The sequence below is a fragment of the Chamaea fasciata genome, unplaced genomic scaffold, assembly GCF_029207755.1.
Source record: "Chamaea fasciata isolate MVZ Bird 193981 ecotype frontalis unplaced genomic scaffold, bChaFas1.0.hap1 SCAF_2, whole genome shotgun sequence".
NCBI lineage: Eukaryota > Metazoa > Chordata > Aves > Passeriformes > Sylviidae > Chamaea > Chamaea fasciata.
Genome location: NW_027094087.1, coordinates 108,142,484 through 108,155,680, shown reverse-complemented (window position 1 = coordinate 108,155,680; position 13,197 = coordinate 108,142,484). Strand labels below are relative to the sequence as shown.

Genomic DNA, 13,197 nt, shown 5'->3' with positions numbered 1-13,197 from the left:
AATGATGTGGATTTGAATATGGCCCTTTTGAGGGAAAGAACTGCAAAATTCCCCAAGAGTCGACCTTTGCCAACATTCATTGATAACTGATATTAATAAATAGGAACTGGTGGGCTGTCTTTCTGAAGTAGCATTCAGAGCCTGGATAACATTTTAAAATGCTGTGAAGGGAGAACACATATCCTGTCTGGCAAGCTGAGGTGTAAAATATGCTACATGCAACCAGATGGCTGCACAAGGTCGTCTGAAATAGCAGAAGGAGACCACAGCTTTCTTCTGTGGCTGCAAGAACCTGCCAGGAAGGTCTTGTGTTGTGCAGGAGCTGTTGCAGGGCTTGGCTGTGGAGTTTAAACGTCACTAAGCAGGCAACTGGGATGAATGGAAGACATGATATACTAAACTGTGGCTTTTTCAAGCCTTTTTGCACTTGCTTTTTTTTTTCCTTTTTTTTTTTTTTTTTTTTTCTTTTCCTGTGCTGCTGGCTTTAATACTTTTCCCCCCTCTCTTATCATTATAAGTTTGGGTTCCCTTTTCTGTTTATTTTCAAGAACCTGCTACCTGTAGTGTCCACACAGAGGCACTGTGCTGTCTATAGGAATCTTGTGCACATCAGAAACTTTACTCACAGCTATTCCCTAACCGTGAATAAAGTGAATTGCTTTCTCAAAGCCTGTTTCACCATCAAAGAGGAACAATAGGGCTGAGCAATAGGGCTAAAGGCACTGTTTGCATCTAAGGGTGCATCAGAAAGTACCTATTAAATCATTTAGCAACAGCTTTTTTCTGCCTTGAAAACCAGAAATGGCAGTCTTGAAAACACAAAACCTCTTCTTGTATGGATCCCTGCAGCGTGAGCCTGAAGATGTGAAAGTGAGGGTGCTCAAAGCAGCCGAGCAGTGACTCACACGCCAGGTGTGGGACTTGGACTGAATCCATCCTTGTCATCCCTCTGCAGCAGGGCTGCTTCTCAGAAGCCCAGGTGGTTCCTTTTCAGTTCTTCTCTTTCCGGAGGAGAAGCAGCTTCTTTACAGCTGCATTTGTGCTCTCTTGGAGAGGGTGTTTAAGGCTCCTGTTGGAAGCTTGGAAGGTGTTGGTGTGCAAAGGAGTTTTCCTCTCCTAAGGAACTAACTTTCCCAGTCACCCTTTTCCAACTCCCCTTGTTCCAGGGACTGGTGCAGCCAGGATAAGCTGCCTCCTAATAGCAAGCATTATGCTAGAATGCTTTATTGTTTAATAGCACTAAGCTTTATGAGTGTGAATTGGCTCCCAAAAGCAAATGGCAGCCTCCACTCTTCAGCAGTCATTGCGAATAATAGGAGGATAAAGGCAGTTAATTGAGGGGAAATCCCCTCACACAGACAAAGAAAACAGATTTCTACTAAATAGCCAGCACATGGAGGGCAGTGAAACCTTGCCTAAGGTAAAACTTGACTCTTTTATCCTACTGGAGACCCAAAATATTTCCCAAGAAGCAAAGGGATCTGCGTTAGTGTAGCTGAAATTTAGAAACTGGGCTGTCCTTCCCAGACTCCAAACAGAAAAATAGATTCAGTCTTTAGACTTTGCATTTAATGACTCCCACATGCTTGGGAGTTAGAAATTTTCTTTGTTGAAAATGAAGTGTACTCCTCGTGGATCAGCTTCTGAGTTGCTGATGCTCTGTTTGTTGAGTGTGTCAGCCAGGCCTTCAGGGCCACAGAGAAAAACACCTATTCTGGAGCTGTTAAGAAAATGAAAATATGGTCAGAAACTAGGTATGGAGCAGTTGGATATTCTCCATGTAAATAATTTTTATGTCTTATAGATTTTTCCCAGTTAAGGAACTGAAGTAGAAGTGGATGTCTATCCCATAAACCTTATAACCCCTTAAAACTTACTGCTGCTTCTGAAACAAGTGCTGGGCTAAATCTCAGCTCAGCCGTAGTCAGTGAAGACGGGTTTATTGACCTCACTGAATCAAAGAAATAGAGATTCAAAGAGCTTATGGCACAAATTCTTGAGAGGACCTATTCTGTTTTTTCCTGCAAATTTTGGGTGGTTAGCTAAAGGTCATCTGTATTCAGGTTTGGTTTCTAGAGGTAGAAAGTGGTTTTGGAGGTATTTAGACACCACCTGATATTCCTATCTACTTCAGCTGGAAGGATAGGGTTAATTTTCTTTCTAAATCTTCTTCGAGTAATTAGACACTCCAAGAAGTATCTTGTGAAAAAGAAATGATTTTTTTTTTAATTCTATGTCAAAATAATTTGGTCAAGACCATAGATCATGTCCATGGCTGAAAAAAGAATAGAAGATACCTGGAGATAGGGAAAAAAAATTCTCCTCAAACTTTATCAACCAAAGGAACAAGACTGTGCTGTATGCTGTGTATGGCCATTAAATAGAGGAAGTCCACAGATACTATAAATTTGGTTTACCCAGGATGCTTCCCTGCAATTGTTTTGAACTCATTTTCCCAGTTAGGTCTTCCATACAAGGTTTTCTGTTTCAGTCCTGTAATCACATCTTTCTCTTCCTCATGATGCACTACGAAGTGAGTGGCCTGTTGGAAATGAAAGAGGACAGTTAAATATGGCAGCATTGTGTTCTGCTTAAAAATAATAATGTCAATATTGATTGAATTATTTCCTTAATGAGATTATGGATTTTACAGTGTTTTGCAAGGAAAGCTAAGACTGATAAAATCCTGACTATCATTGTCTACCACTTCCTTCTCCCCAGACTGGGTGATCTCAAGAGTTAAAGCTATGACACATTGATCACAGCAATTAATTTTAGGGTTTTTTTCAATGAATAAGTATAGTCTAAGAACTCCAACATAGGACTGCAAATTAAAAAATCCTTTCCCTTCAAATAGAGTAACGTGACTCTCTTGACCATAATGAAATCCTACCAATTTGTTCTCTGGAAGGTTTGATCTGTATGAGGAGGTCTTCCCTGTGTAACTTCAGCTAGGCCAGCTAAGTTAAGTAAAGCAAGGAAGAGAAGATGTGGTTAGAGGCATAAGTTCAGGCCTTACAGAGTTCTGTAGCCCTTTTACATGAGACAAAAAAAAGTTCCAGGTAACTTTATCCCCAAGGAAAAAAATGTGGGACTTTTCATTCCTTTCTGGTTTTTCGACATTGCATATGTGATAACTTCCTTGCTGCTCCCCTCCCTGTCTGTCTAGCTGACCTACAGCACTTCGGGCACATGGTGAATTTTGCAATGGTGAGATAACTGTAATATAAAACATCACCAAAAGTAACAGAGTGAGAGCCTTTCCTGACTCAGTCCCACATTCTCAGGTGTCTTCTCCTTTGCATCCCCATAGCAACCTATCAGCACAAGACCAGAGGACTCTTGAGTCCTGAAACAAATAAGCTGCCATTGTTCAAACTTTGTGCATTAGCTCCCCTGGTTCCTAAAGCTCTTAACTACATGCTTTAGGCAGCATCAGCTGTTTTAGAGACGGGTACATGGTCAGCTGAGGTTCCTCCTCTGAGCAAAACCTGCTTCCCACAAGCACAGCCAGAGGAAACCAAAAAGGAAGTGAGTGCACATTAACAGCTGATCCCACGTAACTACTGATGGATAACACCTGCCTGCATTCAAAACCTCTGTGAGCCAGATGGATGGCCAGGATAAAAAACTATTTGAATAGTTATGAAAGCAAATTTTCAAACATTAACCCCAGTTTTATGGCATTGATATCCTCCACTGTGAGCTTACCTGAGTTTCATCCCAGCCTGTAAGGTAGATGTTATAGCTCAGAAACTCTGCGTTATTCCTCTCCTGCATTTGAGCCTCCAGAGATTGCAAGAGGTCAGCAAACCATTCAAAGGCATGAGTGTCCCTGCAAAGCCAGTAAAAATAAATCTGGAAGAGACAAGAATGAGCTGTCAGGGGACACAGGCACTTTTGTTTTTTGGGTTTATGCTGCTGACAGAGTGAGGATTATAGAGTTCTTTTAAAAATGTCCCAAACACTTCAGTAGATGGGTAGAATGGTATTGAAGCTATTCAGGAATTTTGATGCTGAGAGGGTTATAAAGCTGAATGACTGACTGGAAAAACAAGGAAATATCTACCTATTTCTCTTCCTCATTTTTAGTTTGCAATGTTTCCCCACTTACCCCCTTGTAAAACCATTTGTTAGGACATAAATAAATGATTTAGATGTGAACTCTCTTTCTGTCTGCTGGCAGGCAAGATAAAGTAGGTAACAAAACCAGTTCTGTTCTCTGAATATGACCATAACTGCAAAGTATGACCCCCCACACCCCTGCACAGGGAGTTTCCAGGGACAGGAGGGGAGAGGAGGATGCTTCCATTGCTCTTCCACTTATGAAAAGCCTTTCTCTTTGTGCTGGGGCAAGGAATGCACTATTTTCCCAGGCTGTATTAGTGCCTTGAACTTTGTGTTTCTCAAGTAGATGAACACCATTTCCACTGCAACCGGAAATCCCCAGGGCCACAGCCAGGATTAGCATGTGTGATTAGGCTTGTAGGCTATTTGTCCTTTCATTATATTTTGCTTTAGATCCTCCTGCTTTCCTCCTGCTAACCTTGAGAGGCAACTGGACTCTTCCTTCTTGTAGGACTCATGCATGCCTGGAGCCTGATCACCTTTTCTGTGCCTGCTTTGATTTGGGCCCTTGGCCTTTAAACAGTTACAGGGATCTGGGAAAGAGGACATAATACCTTCTTGAGCTTTAGGTTGGTGGCATCATGGCAGTATTTGTACCAGACAGACTTGAGGACAGATGCAAAGGGGGTGACCCCTATTCCTGCTCCAACCAGCATCACAGTTTCATAACTGAACACGTCCTCACTCGCTGTTCCAAAGGGGCCATCCACAGCTATCCTGGAATTGAAAGTATGCTTATTAAATCAATAGCAAATGTTTATTAATACCATTTAAAATAACAGTTGAAAGACATTTGTCTGCTATGATACATATTTGGACTGAATACTAGTCAGCAAAAGGAGAGGTGGAGTTGATACAAAAAACTGTAAAAAAGCATCTAAGACCCACATCTGTATCACCATTTAAGGCTTGTGTCACTGGTGCCATCAAATTGCTTGAGCAGAAGTTAAACTGGCATAGGTGTTTGTTGACTTTACCATGGAGACTCTTTGTACATACTTGGGCAACTTCCATGCCTCCTGGAATTCTTGTTTATCACACCCACAAGCGTTGAACAAGCCCTCTGTCCAGTCTCCTACGATACGGACGTGGATGCTGAAGTAATCCTCTTCTGGAGCAGAAGTCAATGTAAAGGGATGCCATTCCAGTTTAGACACTGCTGGACATTTGACAAAAATGTATTGTCCAACCTCCATCTTGAAGCCTTTTTTCATCATCTGGAGCTCAATTGTCTTGAAGGGGTGAATGACCACCTACAGTGAGAAGGGCAATGGGAAAAACAAGGAAAAGAAAATGTCTGTCTTCACTGATCACTGATGTATCTCACTGATGTATTTACATCCACCATCACTAACATCATCCTCTGCTATGAGAGCAAGGAAAGCAGGTGAAACTTTCCTCCCAGCAGAACTGAGAGTGAGGAACAGCACCTGACAGGCAGATTATAGCCTGCAGAGGATGCTGATGTTTTGGCTGAAGTATTTCTTCACACCACAGTTGCAGTCACTCCAAAGGGGACAGGTCAGGCTGGCACATCTTGTAACACATCACTAAATCTGTGTGTGCACATTGTGAATTCCAGATGGGCCTTACTCAGTGGCACTGAGCACAGAGTTAATGGGCCTGACTGTAAATATAGGGACAAAAACATAGGGCTGTCCTACAGATATTGGATAGGTAGTACCACTGGAAATGGATGTTTTCTTGTTTTAGTTGGGTGGGAGTTTGGCTATTCTTTAGAAACAATGTTCTAGAAGCAAAACCAGTAATTCTGTCACTATAATTTTTAATCCTAAAGTTGTCTGCCAAAATTATTTTCATTTTTCAAAAGAGGTTTGCAAGAGGGAAAATCAAGTCTCTCTGTCAGTTAATTTAGGTATTAACAGCGGTGTTTAGGATTGTGAAGGGAATATTCTGCTAACGGTGCTAAATAGACACCCTAGAAATACAGCGTACAATATCAAAGGATATTTTGGTAAAATTACCAAAAGCACATGAATATTTAGGTCTTTTCCAGTGTGTCAGAATAATTACAGAGCATGGTAGAGACACCTAATGTCATCCCCCAAACCCTGCTATGGTTTGAACAGGGTGTGTCCTCAGGATGCAGCACAGTGCCATGTGAGGAAATTACACTGGGAAAGGCCAGGACAGTTTTCATATGTTTGAGCTTAGTGCTGTGCTAATTTGGCTGTCAGGCTTTCAGAATCAGTGTTAATATCTCTGCAACATACCGTGGGAATTAAAGCTCAGCATTAGAATTGGATACGTAAAATAAATATTCTCTAACTTGTTTTCAGGGGTCATTTGTTCAGGGTCTTAAATTAGTCTCAGGTCTGTGGAATTTCTGCACTGTGGAATTTTTCACCCAATATAAAGAAAATCCATTTTTTGCCTAAGACTCAGTCCTGTGGCTTAGCTAGCTACCTCCTCTTGCTCACTTTTAGAGGCTACATTTGGATTTTAGATGTTGGCAACAGGACAGCAGTCAGAACATTCCTTCCACTGATAACTTGAGTACATAGGAGCCTCTGCCTTTGCTGCAACATTTGGAAAAGAAGGTGATGCTTTGCCTGGTATTAAGTGCAGCATCAGCACTTACCTTTGTGATAACAACCTTCTGCTGTGACCTCCAAAACCGCACCAGCCGCTCACACAGGTACAGAAACATAGGACCTACCACCCACTTCCATGTCTGTAAGCAGAAGAAAACAAGTTAGGTGATGAAGGTCACAGAATCATAGAAAGGTTTGGGTTGGAAGAGATCTTAAAGATCATCTAGTTCCAACCGCCTGCTGCCGACAGGGACATCTTCCACTAGACAAGATGGCAACTTAGATCAAATCAAATCCCAGAAATTCTATAAGCAGAGGTGAATTTCAAGTAATCTGTGTTCTTGATCAACAAGATTAGGGAATTCTTAAGATATATGATAGCTTCAAAACTCTGGTCAGAGAGGGAATTTCTGTCTCCGTTGACTGTTGCAGCTGGCTTTTTAATTTCTACTAGAATTAGAGCAAGGTATTTTCCTGTAAGTAATTTTGTCTCTGTCTAAAAAAGAATGTAACCAAGTGAAATGTGGAATAAAACTTTAAAGGCATTATTGACTCAGGTCTGTATTACTGCAGGAAAGGATGTGGTTTCTGTTAACAGATCAGTCTGAAATGTGAAAAAAAAAACCAGCCTGGTTAGTCAATAAAAGCTGAAGTTTCAAATTCACATTTCCAGGGGTGTTATATTCTGCTAATGATCATTAGTCCACTAATAATGTTAAACTATTTATTATGAGAATTATAGCATTTTCTAAGTATCCCCAGGAGCCATGACTTTGCAGTTTACTTTTTGGATAAAAAAGTTCTCAGGTACCATTTGCTCTTTTGCTTTGTCTGTCAGTTGTGTTTATTTTACAGCACACTGTAAGTGTGTTGTCAGTCTGGAGTCCATTTCTGCTTACAACCCATTGTGTCGAAACCTCTTGCTTCATGCAAAGAAAGCTGCCACTGAAGAGTGCTGAGGGTTATATGTCTGGTTTTCTATGCAATTTAAGAAAAAATAGCAAACTGTAAACATTTTCAGTTGAATTTACACACAAGCCAGCTGTTCTTACCATAGGAGGATTCCCTGCAAACTGGGGGATTGGACAAGCCTCAGTCTTGCCCCAGAGACTGAAGTTCTTGTGGCAAATCTCTGGGTTATGTTCAGCCAGACTTTCAGCTGTCTGTCCCCGTACAATGCGACTGGGAAAAAAGTAAAGGTCATTAAGGCGATGAAATGAAAATTAAAGTATCTGTTCCTTATTGTTATTCTATTTATGTACTACTCTATTTATATGGAGTTGTTGACTTCTGCACTGCTACAGCTTTGATACAGCTTTACTGCTCTAATCTGCCCACAAAGTTACCATCAAAGAAATAAAAATGGGGAGGGAAGTTTGTGGGATAAAGTCCTGATTTCAAGACTAGGTGAGGAAGTGGGAGTTATGTCCATTACCACTTCCAGGATGTGGTCACAATTAGAAATCTTCATTTTTTCTGAGTTATCCTACTTTTTTCTTCAATTAAAAAAAAACTGACCAAAAGTAAAAACAAAAAAAACAACCAAAACCCAAGACCTAGAATAGATAAGTAATCAATTTGCTACTGACCACTACAGAGATTATTTCTGCTGTTTATTTTAGAATTGTGGAGGTCCTTTTCCAACACACATTATTCCTTTGGCCCTTCCTCTCCCTTTAATGTTGTGGTGCAGCTGTTCAGGTGCTATGAATGATTTCAGATGCTTTTGACACAAGCAGCTATTGCAGCTATAGGAACTTGCATCAGCTGATTATCTGGCCTCAATATTCTTTCTTGGTTTGTTTTTTGTTTATTTGTTTGTTGTTGTTTGTTTTGGTATAAAGAATCCTGACTGATCCAGTTCAGCTGTATTTCCAGTGGCAGAACTGATGCAGAGAGGTAATTTCAGTTTTGAGGGGCAAAAATCTATTCTCTTTCTCTATTTCCTGCCTCTTTCTGGAGTTCTGCCAACCTCAGAATCTTAGTAGAAAAATTCAGATTAAGATCTGCTGAATTTTCCCTAGAAACAATCTGCTTCTTATTAGGCTGTTCAGTTTTATGCCAATGTCACTATTTGATATCTTCTCCCTATGACTTCTCTTTCTGCTCTTCTAGCTCAGTTTCTGTGGACTAGACTACATTTCTGATATTTCAAAAAAAACCCCATGGTATCTAAGCCATATGCATGCCTAGCTTTAAGTGACAGATTTTTCAGAGGATTGTTAGAAAACCTCTGCACAGTGTTAAGAGATAAGATATTGCTCATAAATATTACTAATGAACCTCTTCTTCATTAAATGTTTGATTAATATCCTGTCTGAAAAATAAAGGGAAGCAGTGACACTGTCCCAGCAGCATCACGAGTTGCAATTTGCAGGATCATCAGCAGTTACAGTTCACTTCCCCACTAATGACAACGGGTTCAGCTGAGCCCCCTCTGGGTTGAGTTACGGGAACAGGAGGAGCCATTTCCTTCACTGCCCACCCCATTGCTTCAGGGAAAGAGGGCCTGGGGAGTTTTGCCTTGCTCTATGCTCTCTTGGAGGCTTGACAGTGTCAGCATCCTGTACAAGAGAAAGAAGAAAAGTTTATTTCCCCTTATCAGTCAGTGTAGATGCTCTTTCTAGTACTGTAATTAAGCATTCAGCAGTACAGCCTTATAATGACTTGTTTTTTGGCTTAAGGTTTTCCTTGAACTTCTAAAGAGTGAACTGCACCTCTGTACTCCCTCCTCTTTACATTTACTGTGTTGGGAAATCTGGGACATTTTTCTGTGACACACAGGTCATGCACAAATAAACATCAGTGCTTTAAAAGTGCTGTAACAGCTTGTAACAAACAAGAATTATTGTAGAGTCAAATAATTAAATCACACAATGGCTTGGGTAGAGTCAAATCACAATGGCTTGGGTTGGAAGGGACCTTAAAGATCACCCAGTTCCAACCTCCCTGCCATAGGCAGGGACAACTTTCACTGGACCAGGTTGCTCAGAGTCCTATCCAGCCTTGCCTTGAACAATTCCAGGGATGGGGCAGCCACAGCTTTTCTGTGCCTGTTGCCTCAACTGGCACAGTGCCAGTGCCTCAACACCCTCACAGTAAAGAATTTCTTCCTAATATCTGATCTAAATCTACTCTCAGTCTGAAGCCATTCCCCCTTGTCCTGTCACTCTATGCTCTTGTAAATAGTCTCTCTCCACCTTTCTTGAATCTGCCCCTTTGATGTTATCAATAACCTTTGACTCAGCTTTCTGTATAAACAAGGATGTGTGTTTGTATAGATATATGTGTGACAGTCTTCTCTCCCGAGATAAACTGGCATTTATGCCTCTTCCTAACATGTTGCTTGGAGACTGTCAGTTCACATTCATTCCATGACATCCATCTTTGCACACTTGAGATGCCTTCCATGAGTATAACAAGCCCATCTCGTAATTCTTAGTCTATTTTCTCTGAGCTCAAAATGTCATTATTACCTTGAAGGCCAAATAAGAGAGGTCACTGAGTTCACAGCTGGAAAGCATCCTTCCCTCTACAGATGAGAATATTCCTCTGTATATCTGCTTCCAAAGGATAGCTGAACTTTGCTGACAACTACTGCTGCCCTAACTCTTTTCATTCCAGTACAATTAAGATGGTGGGAGTACAGTGAACATTGAAGGAAATAAAAATTCAAAGGGCTTTCTGACGGTATTGTGTAGTAACTACTGGCAAGTTTGGACATTGTGTCAGTAACTATACAATGTTTGCTGCAGAAAACACGAACCACTTGTTCTTTTCCTCCCACAAGTTTCGTTCAAACCATTTCCTTGTTATGAAAGTTGGAATGGACAAATATGCTGAGGGTGATTCCCGTCTGCCTTCTATTTTTGTTCTTCCTGTTTTACTTTCATTTCTGTCTTTTTTATGGCACTAATGGACTGTAAGGAAGTGGTTTGGAATAGTCAATTTTCTTGGCGTTTTTAAATCACACTTTCTATTGCATGTAGTATTTCCTTTAAAATGGGCAATGTAGTGTAATTATGAACTATCAAAACGTAGCTTGGATATTTTAGTTTTTTTATTTTATTTGTCAGTTCTTTGGTTTTTAAAATGGATCTAAGGTTCATTTTTCTAAGGGCTAAAATTGTGTTTGTATAGTGCTAAAACTGTTTCATTAGGGTTTTCTTTCAGAAAAAGACATGGAATGAAGGAACAAAGGAAAAAGATGTCTGGCATTTGAAAGTTAGAAAACTTTACAAATGTCTATTTCTAAGTTGAAACAGGTAAAATCTATTCCTAAATGCTGCTGCTATTACAAGTTCATCCAAGCCTGAAACATAAATCTGTATTACTATGGTTTTCATTATCCAGTAAAATTCTAGACTCTGTGTAATTTTTATACTGAGATCTCCTTACATGCATGTGTGTGATGAAATTCCTTTTAAGACAGAAAGGTAAATTAACAGTTAGAAACAGAAACCTTGGAAAAATGCTTTACAGTTAAGCTGAGGGCCAGTGAGCTTAAGTATGCCAAAGTCACATCAAACCTCCTGTGTGTGGACAGCTTGTTGCACATATCAGTGAGAGCCTCTTGACTCTCAGAGCCTCTACTGGCCCATCACTACCATCAAAAACAACTGCTGCTCAGTGACAGAAGTCCCTTTACCCATCTGTGAAGGGGGCTTTAAACAAAGATTCAGTAGTTATCAGACATTTTGTGGTAAGTGCAAATACTCACCCAGCACCGTGGATGACAAGGCCAATAAAGAAGATGACAAAGAGGTGGTGGGTGTACCAAAATACTTCAAAATATGACCTCCGGATGGTTTTGGTGGATGAGGTGATGATGAGGATGAGGGCCAGTGTGATGACAACCCCAGTGATGCCAGCCAAGTATGTGAAAGCCACATAGAGGCCCCCAATGGGATTCTGTGAAATAATTGCACACGTTGGCCTAAGGAAGGGGTTGCACCAAGGCAGAGCCATTTGAACCACCACTTACCAAACCCTTTACCTTGTTACAAGTCTTTAAGTCATCTGATGCCAAAACTTCACTTTTGTTGCACTGCACATTTACCTTTACTAAGGTAATTGGAAGTAGAGAGAAAGGGTTTTCCATTAATTAACACACCAAACATGGTGTCTTACTCTGCCATGGCTCAACAGGACTGGTTTGGGGAGGTGAATACATTTGCACAGCTCTGATGTTAAGAGCTGGAGTCCTACATCCAAATTTCGGGAGCTAAATGAAAACTCTCCTTTCTTCTGGTGTTGCACAGCCATGGGACTCCTAACTCATGCAGAGTTTGGATGCCCAGTGCTCTGCAGAGGAGCAGGGGAAGTCCCTTCTTTTCTTTTTCTCCACTAATCAGAGCTTAAGCCACCCAATTTTTCTCCACTAATCAGAGCTTAAGCCACCCAATTTCAAAACTTTTGCCTTGATTTCTGCATACTTTTCTGAGTGCCATGTCTAAGTCAGAACACTGCTTTACAGGGTATGTTTTTACATAATGTTTTGGAGCTGCTTTGAAATCTTCAGGTGAAAAAGTTTAAACTACTAAAGTTCAGCAACGTTATTACTGGCAAATATAGAAGAATGGATTCTACAAGGTTTTTCTGCAAGATGGACCAAACCCAGACTATGGACACCAGAAACAGGAACTCTGCTCAAATGATCTTATATAATCACCTAAACAAATATAATGATGACCCTTTAGAATGTAGTTATCACTTACCTCAATGGTTTTTCTGAAAAAGTTGACATAGCTTTCATCTGGTTTGTCTCCAAGGCCAGAAAGCACAGCTGCCAGAGTGCCTTTCTCTTCAACACGGGCTTGCACACTCCACTCCACATTGAATAAGTGTGCAATGGTGTGAATTGCTAGGAGTGACACAAAAGGAACAACCAGCACTGACCACAAGTACTCCATAACTTTTGGGTAACATTTGAAACTTTGTCACATTTGTCAACTGCACCTTAAAAGCTCTGCTGCTCTTGCCCTTTTCATCAAAATTTTAGATCACTAATGTGGTTTACTGTTTAAGTTTTACCACCTGAAATTTATAGGTTTTAGGTGGGGAACAGAAAGAAGTAAAGGGAAATTTCCAGTATATTTTTGGTCAACAAAGGTTTTCGACAATTCAAGTAGTAGTACCCTAACATGCAGGAAACTGAAACATGGAATGGCTTAAATTGTTTGTCAGGATCATCCTCATCCAGGACTTCTGTAAAATAGCCAAGAAGTGAATCTGGATTTCTTTGAGGTCACATTTGCTAGTGCTGATTTGTTCTGCAGTTTTGCTAATAATCATTAGTAATATTCTCGCTGGGCTGAATGCATCTAAAAGCCTAAACCAGCTGAGGTGTTCACTCAAATTTTACTACATGTGAGTAGGGTAAAGTTGTACAATGCTTTTCAAAATTTGAACCACCTTCTATAAGCAGATACTTATTTACCTTCAAAACAGGTCCAAGTTTTTTAGATATTTTTTTTTTTTTTTTGTAATTTCTATTATTTGTTTCAGACATCCC

The 13,197-nt window shown here is 40.4% G+C and overlaps 1 protein-coding gene across 2 annotated transcripts in view; it reads right to left on the bottom strand.

Annotated features, from left to right (window-relative positions):
- Positions 1-393: 393 nt before the first annotated feature.
- Positions 394-13,197, bottom strand: part of CYBB (cytochrome b-245 beta chain) — a 31,467-nt gene continuing 18,663 nt past the window's right edge. For both annotated transcript variants that reach the window (XM_066177007.1, XM_066177008.1), the window contains 9 exons: positions 12,401-12,546; positions 11,404-11,594; positions 7,736-7,865; positions 6,731-6,823; positions 5,128-5,381; positions 4,683-4,845; positions 3,712-3,858; positions 2,418-2,542; positions 394-1,720 (listed from right to left, as the gene is read on the bottom strand). In XM_066177007.1, coding sequence (XP_066033104.1) covers positions 1,594-1,720; positions 2,418-2,542; positions 3,712-3,858; positions 4,683-4,845; positions 5,128-5,381; positions 6,731-6,823; positions 7,736-7,865; positions 11,404-11,594; positions 12,401-12,546 — 1,376 coding nt within the window. In that variant the 3' untranslated portion in view covers positions 394-1,593. The remainder of the gene's footprint in view (positions 1,721-2,417; positions 2,543-3,711; positions 3,859-4,682; positions 4,846-5,127; positions 5,382-6,730; positions 6,824-7,735; positions 7,866-11,403; positions 11,595-12,400; positions 12,547-13,197) is intronic.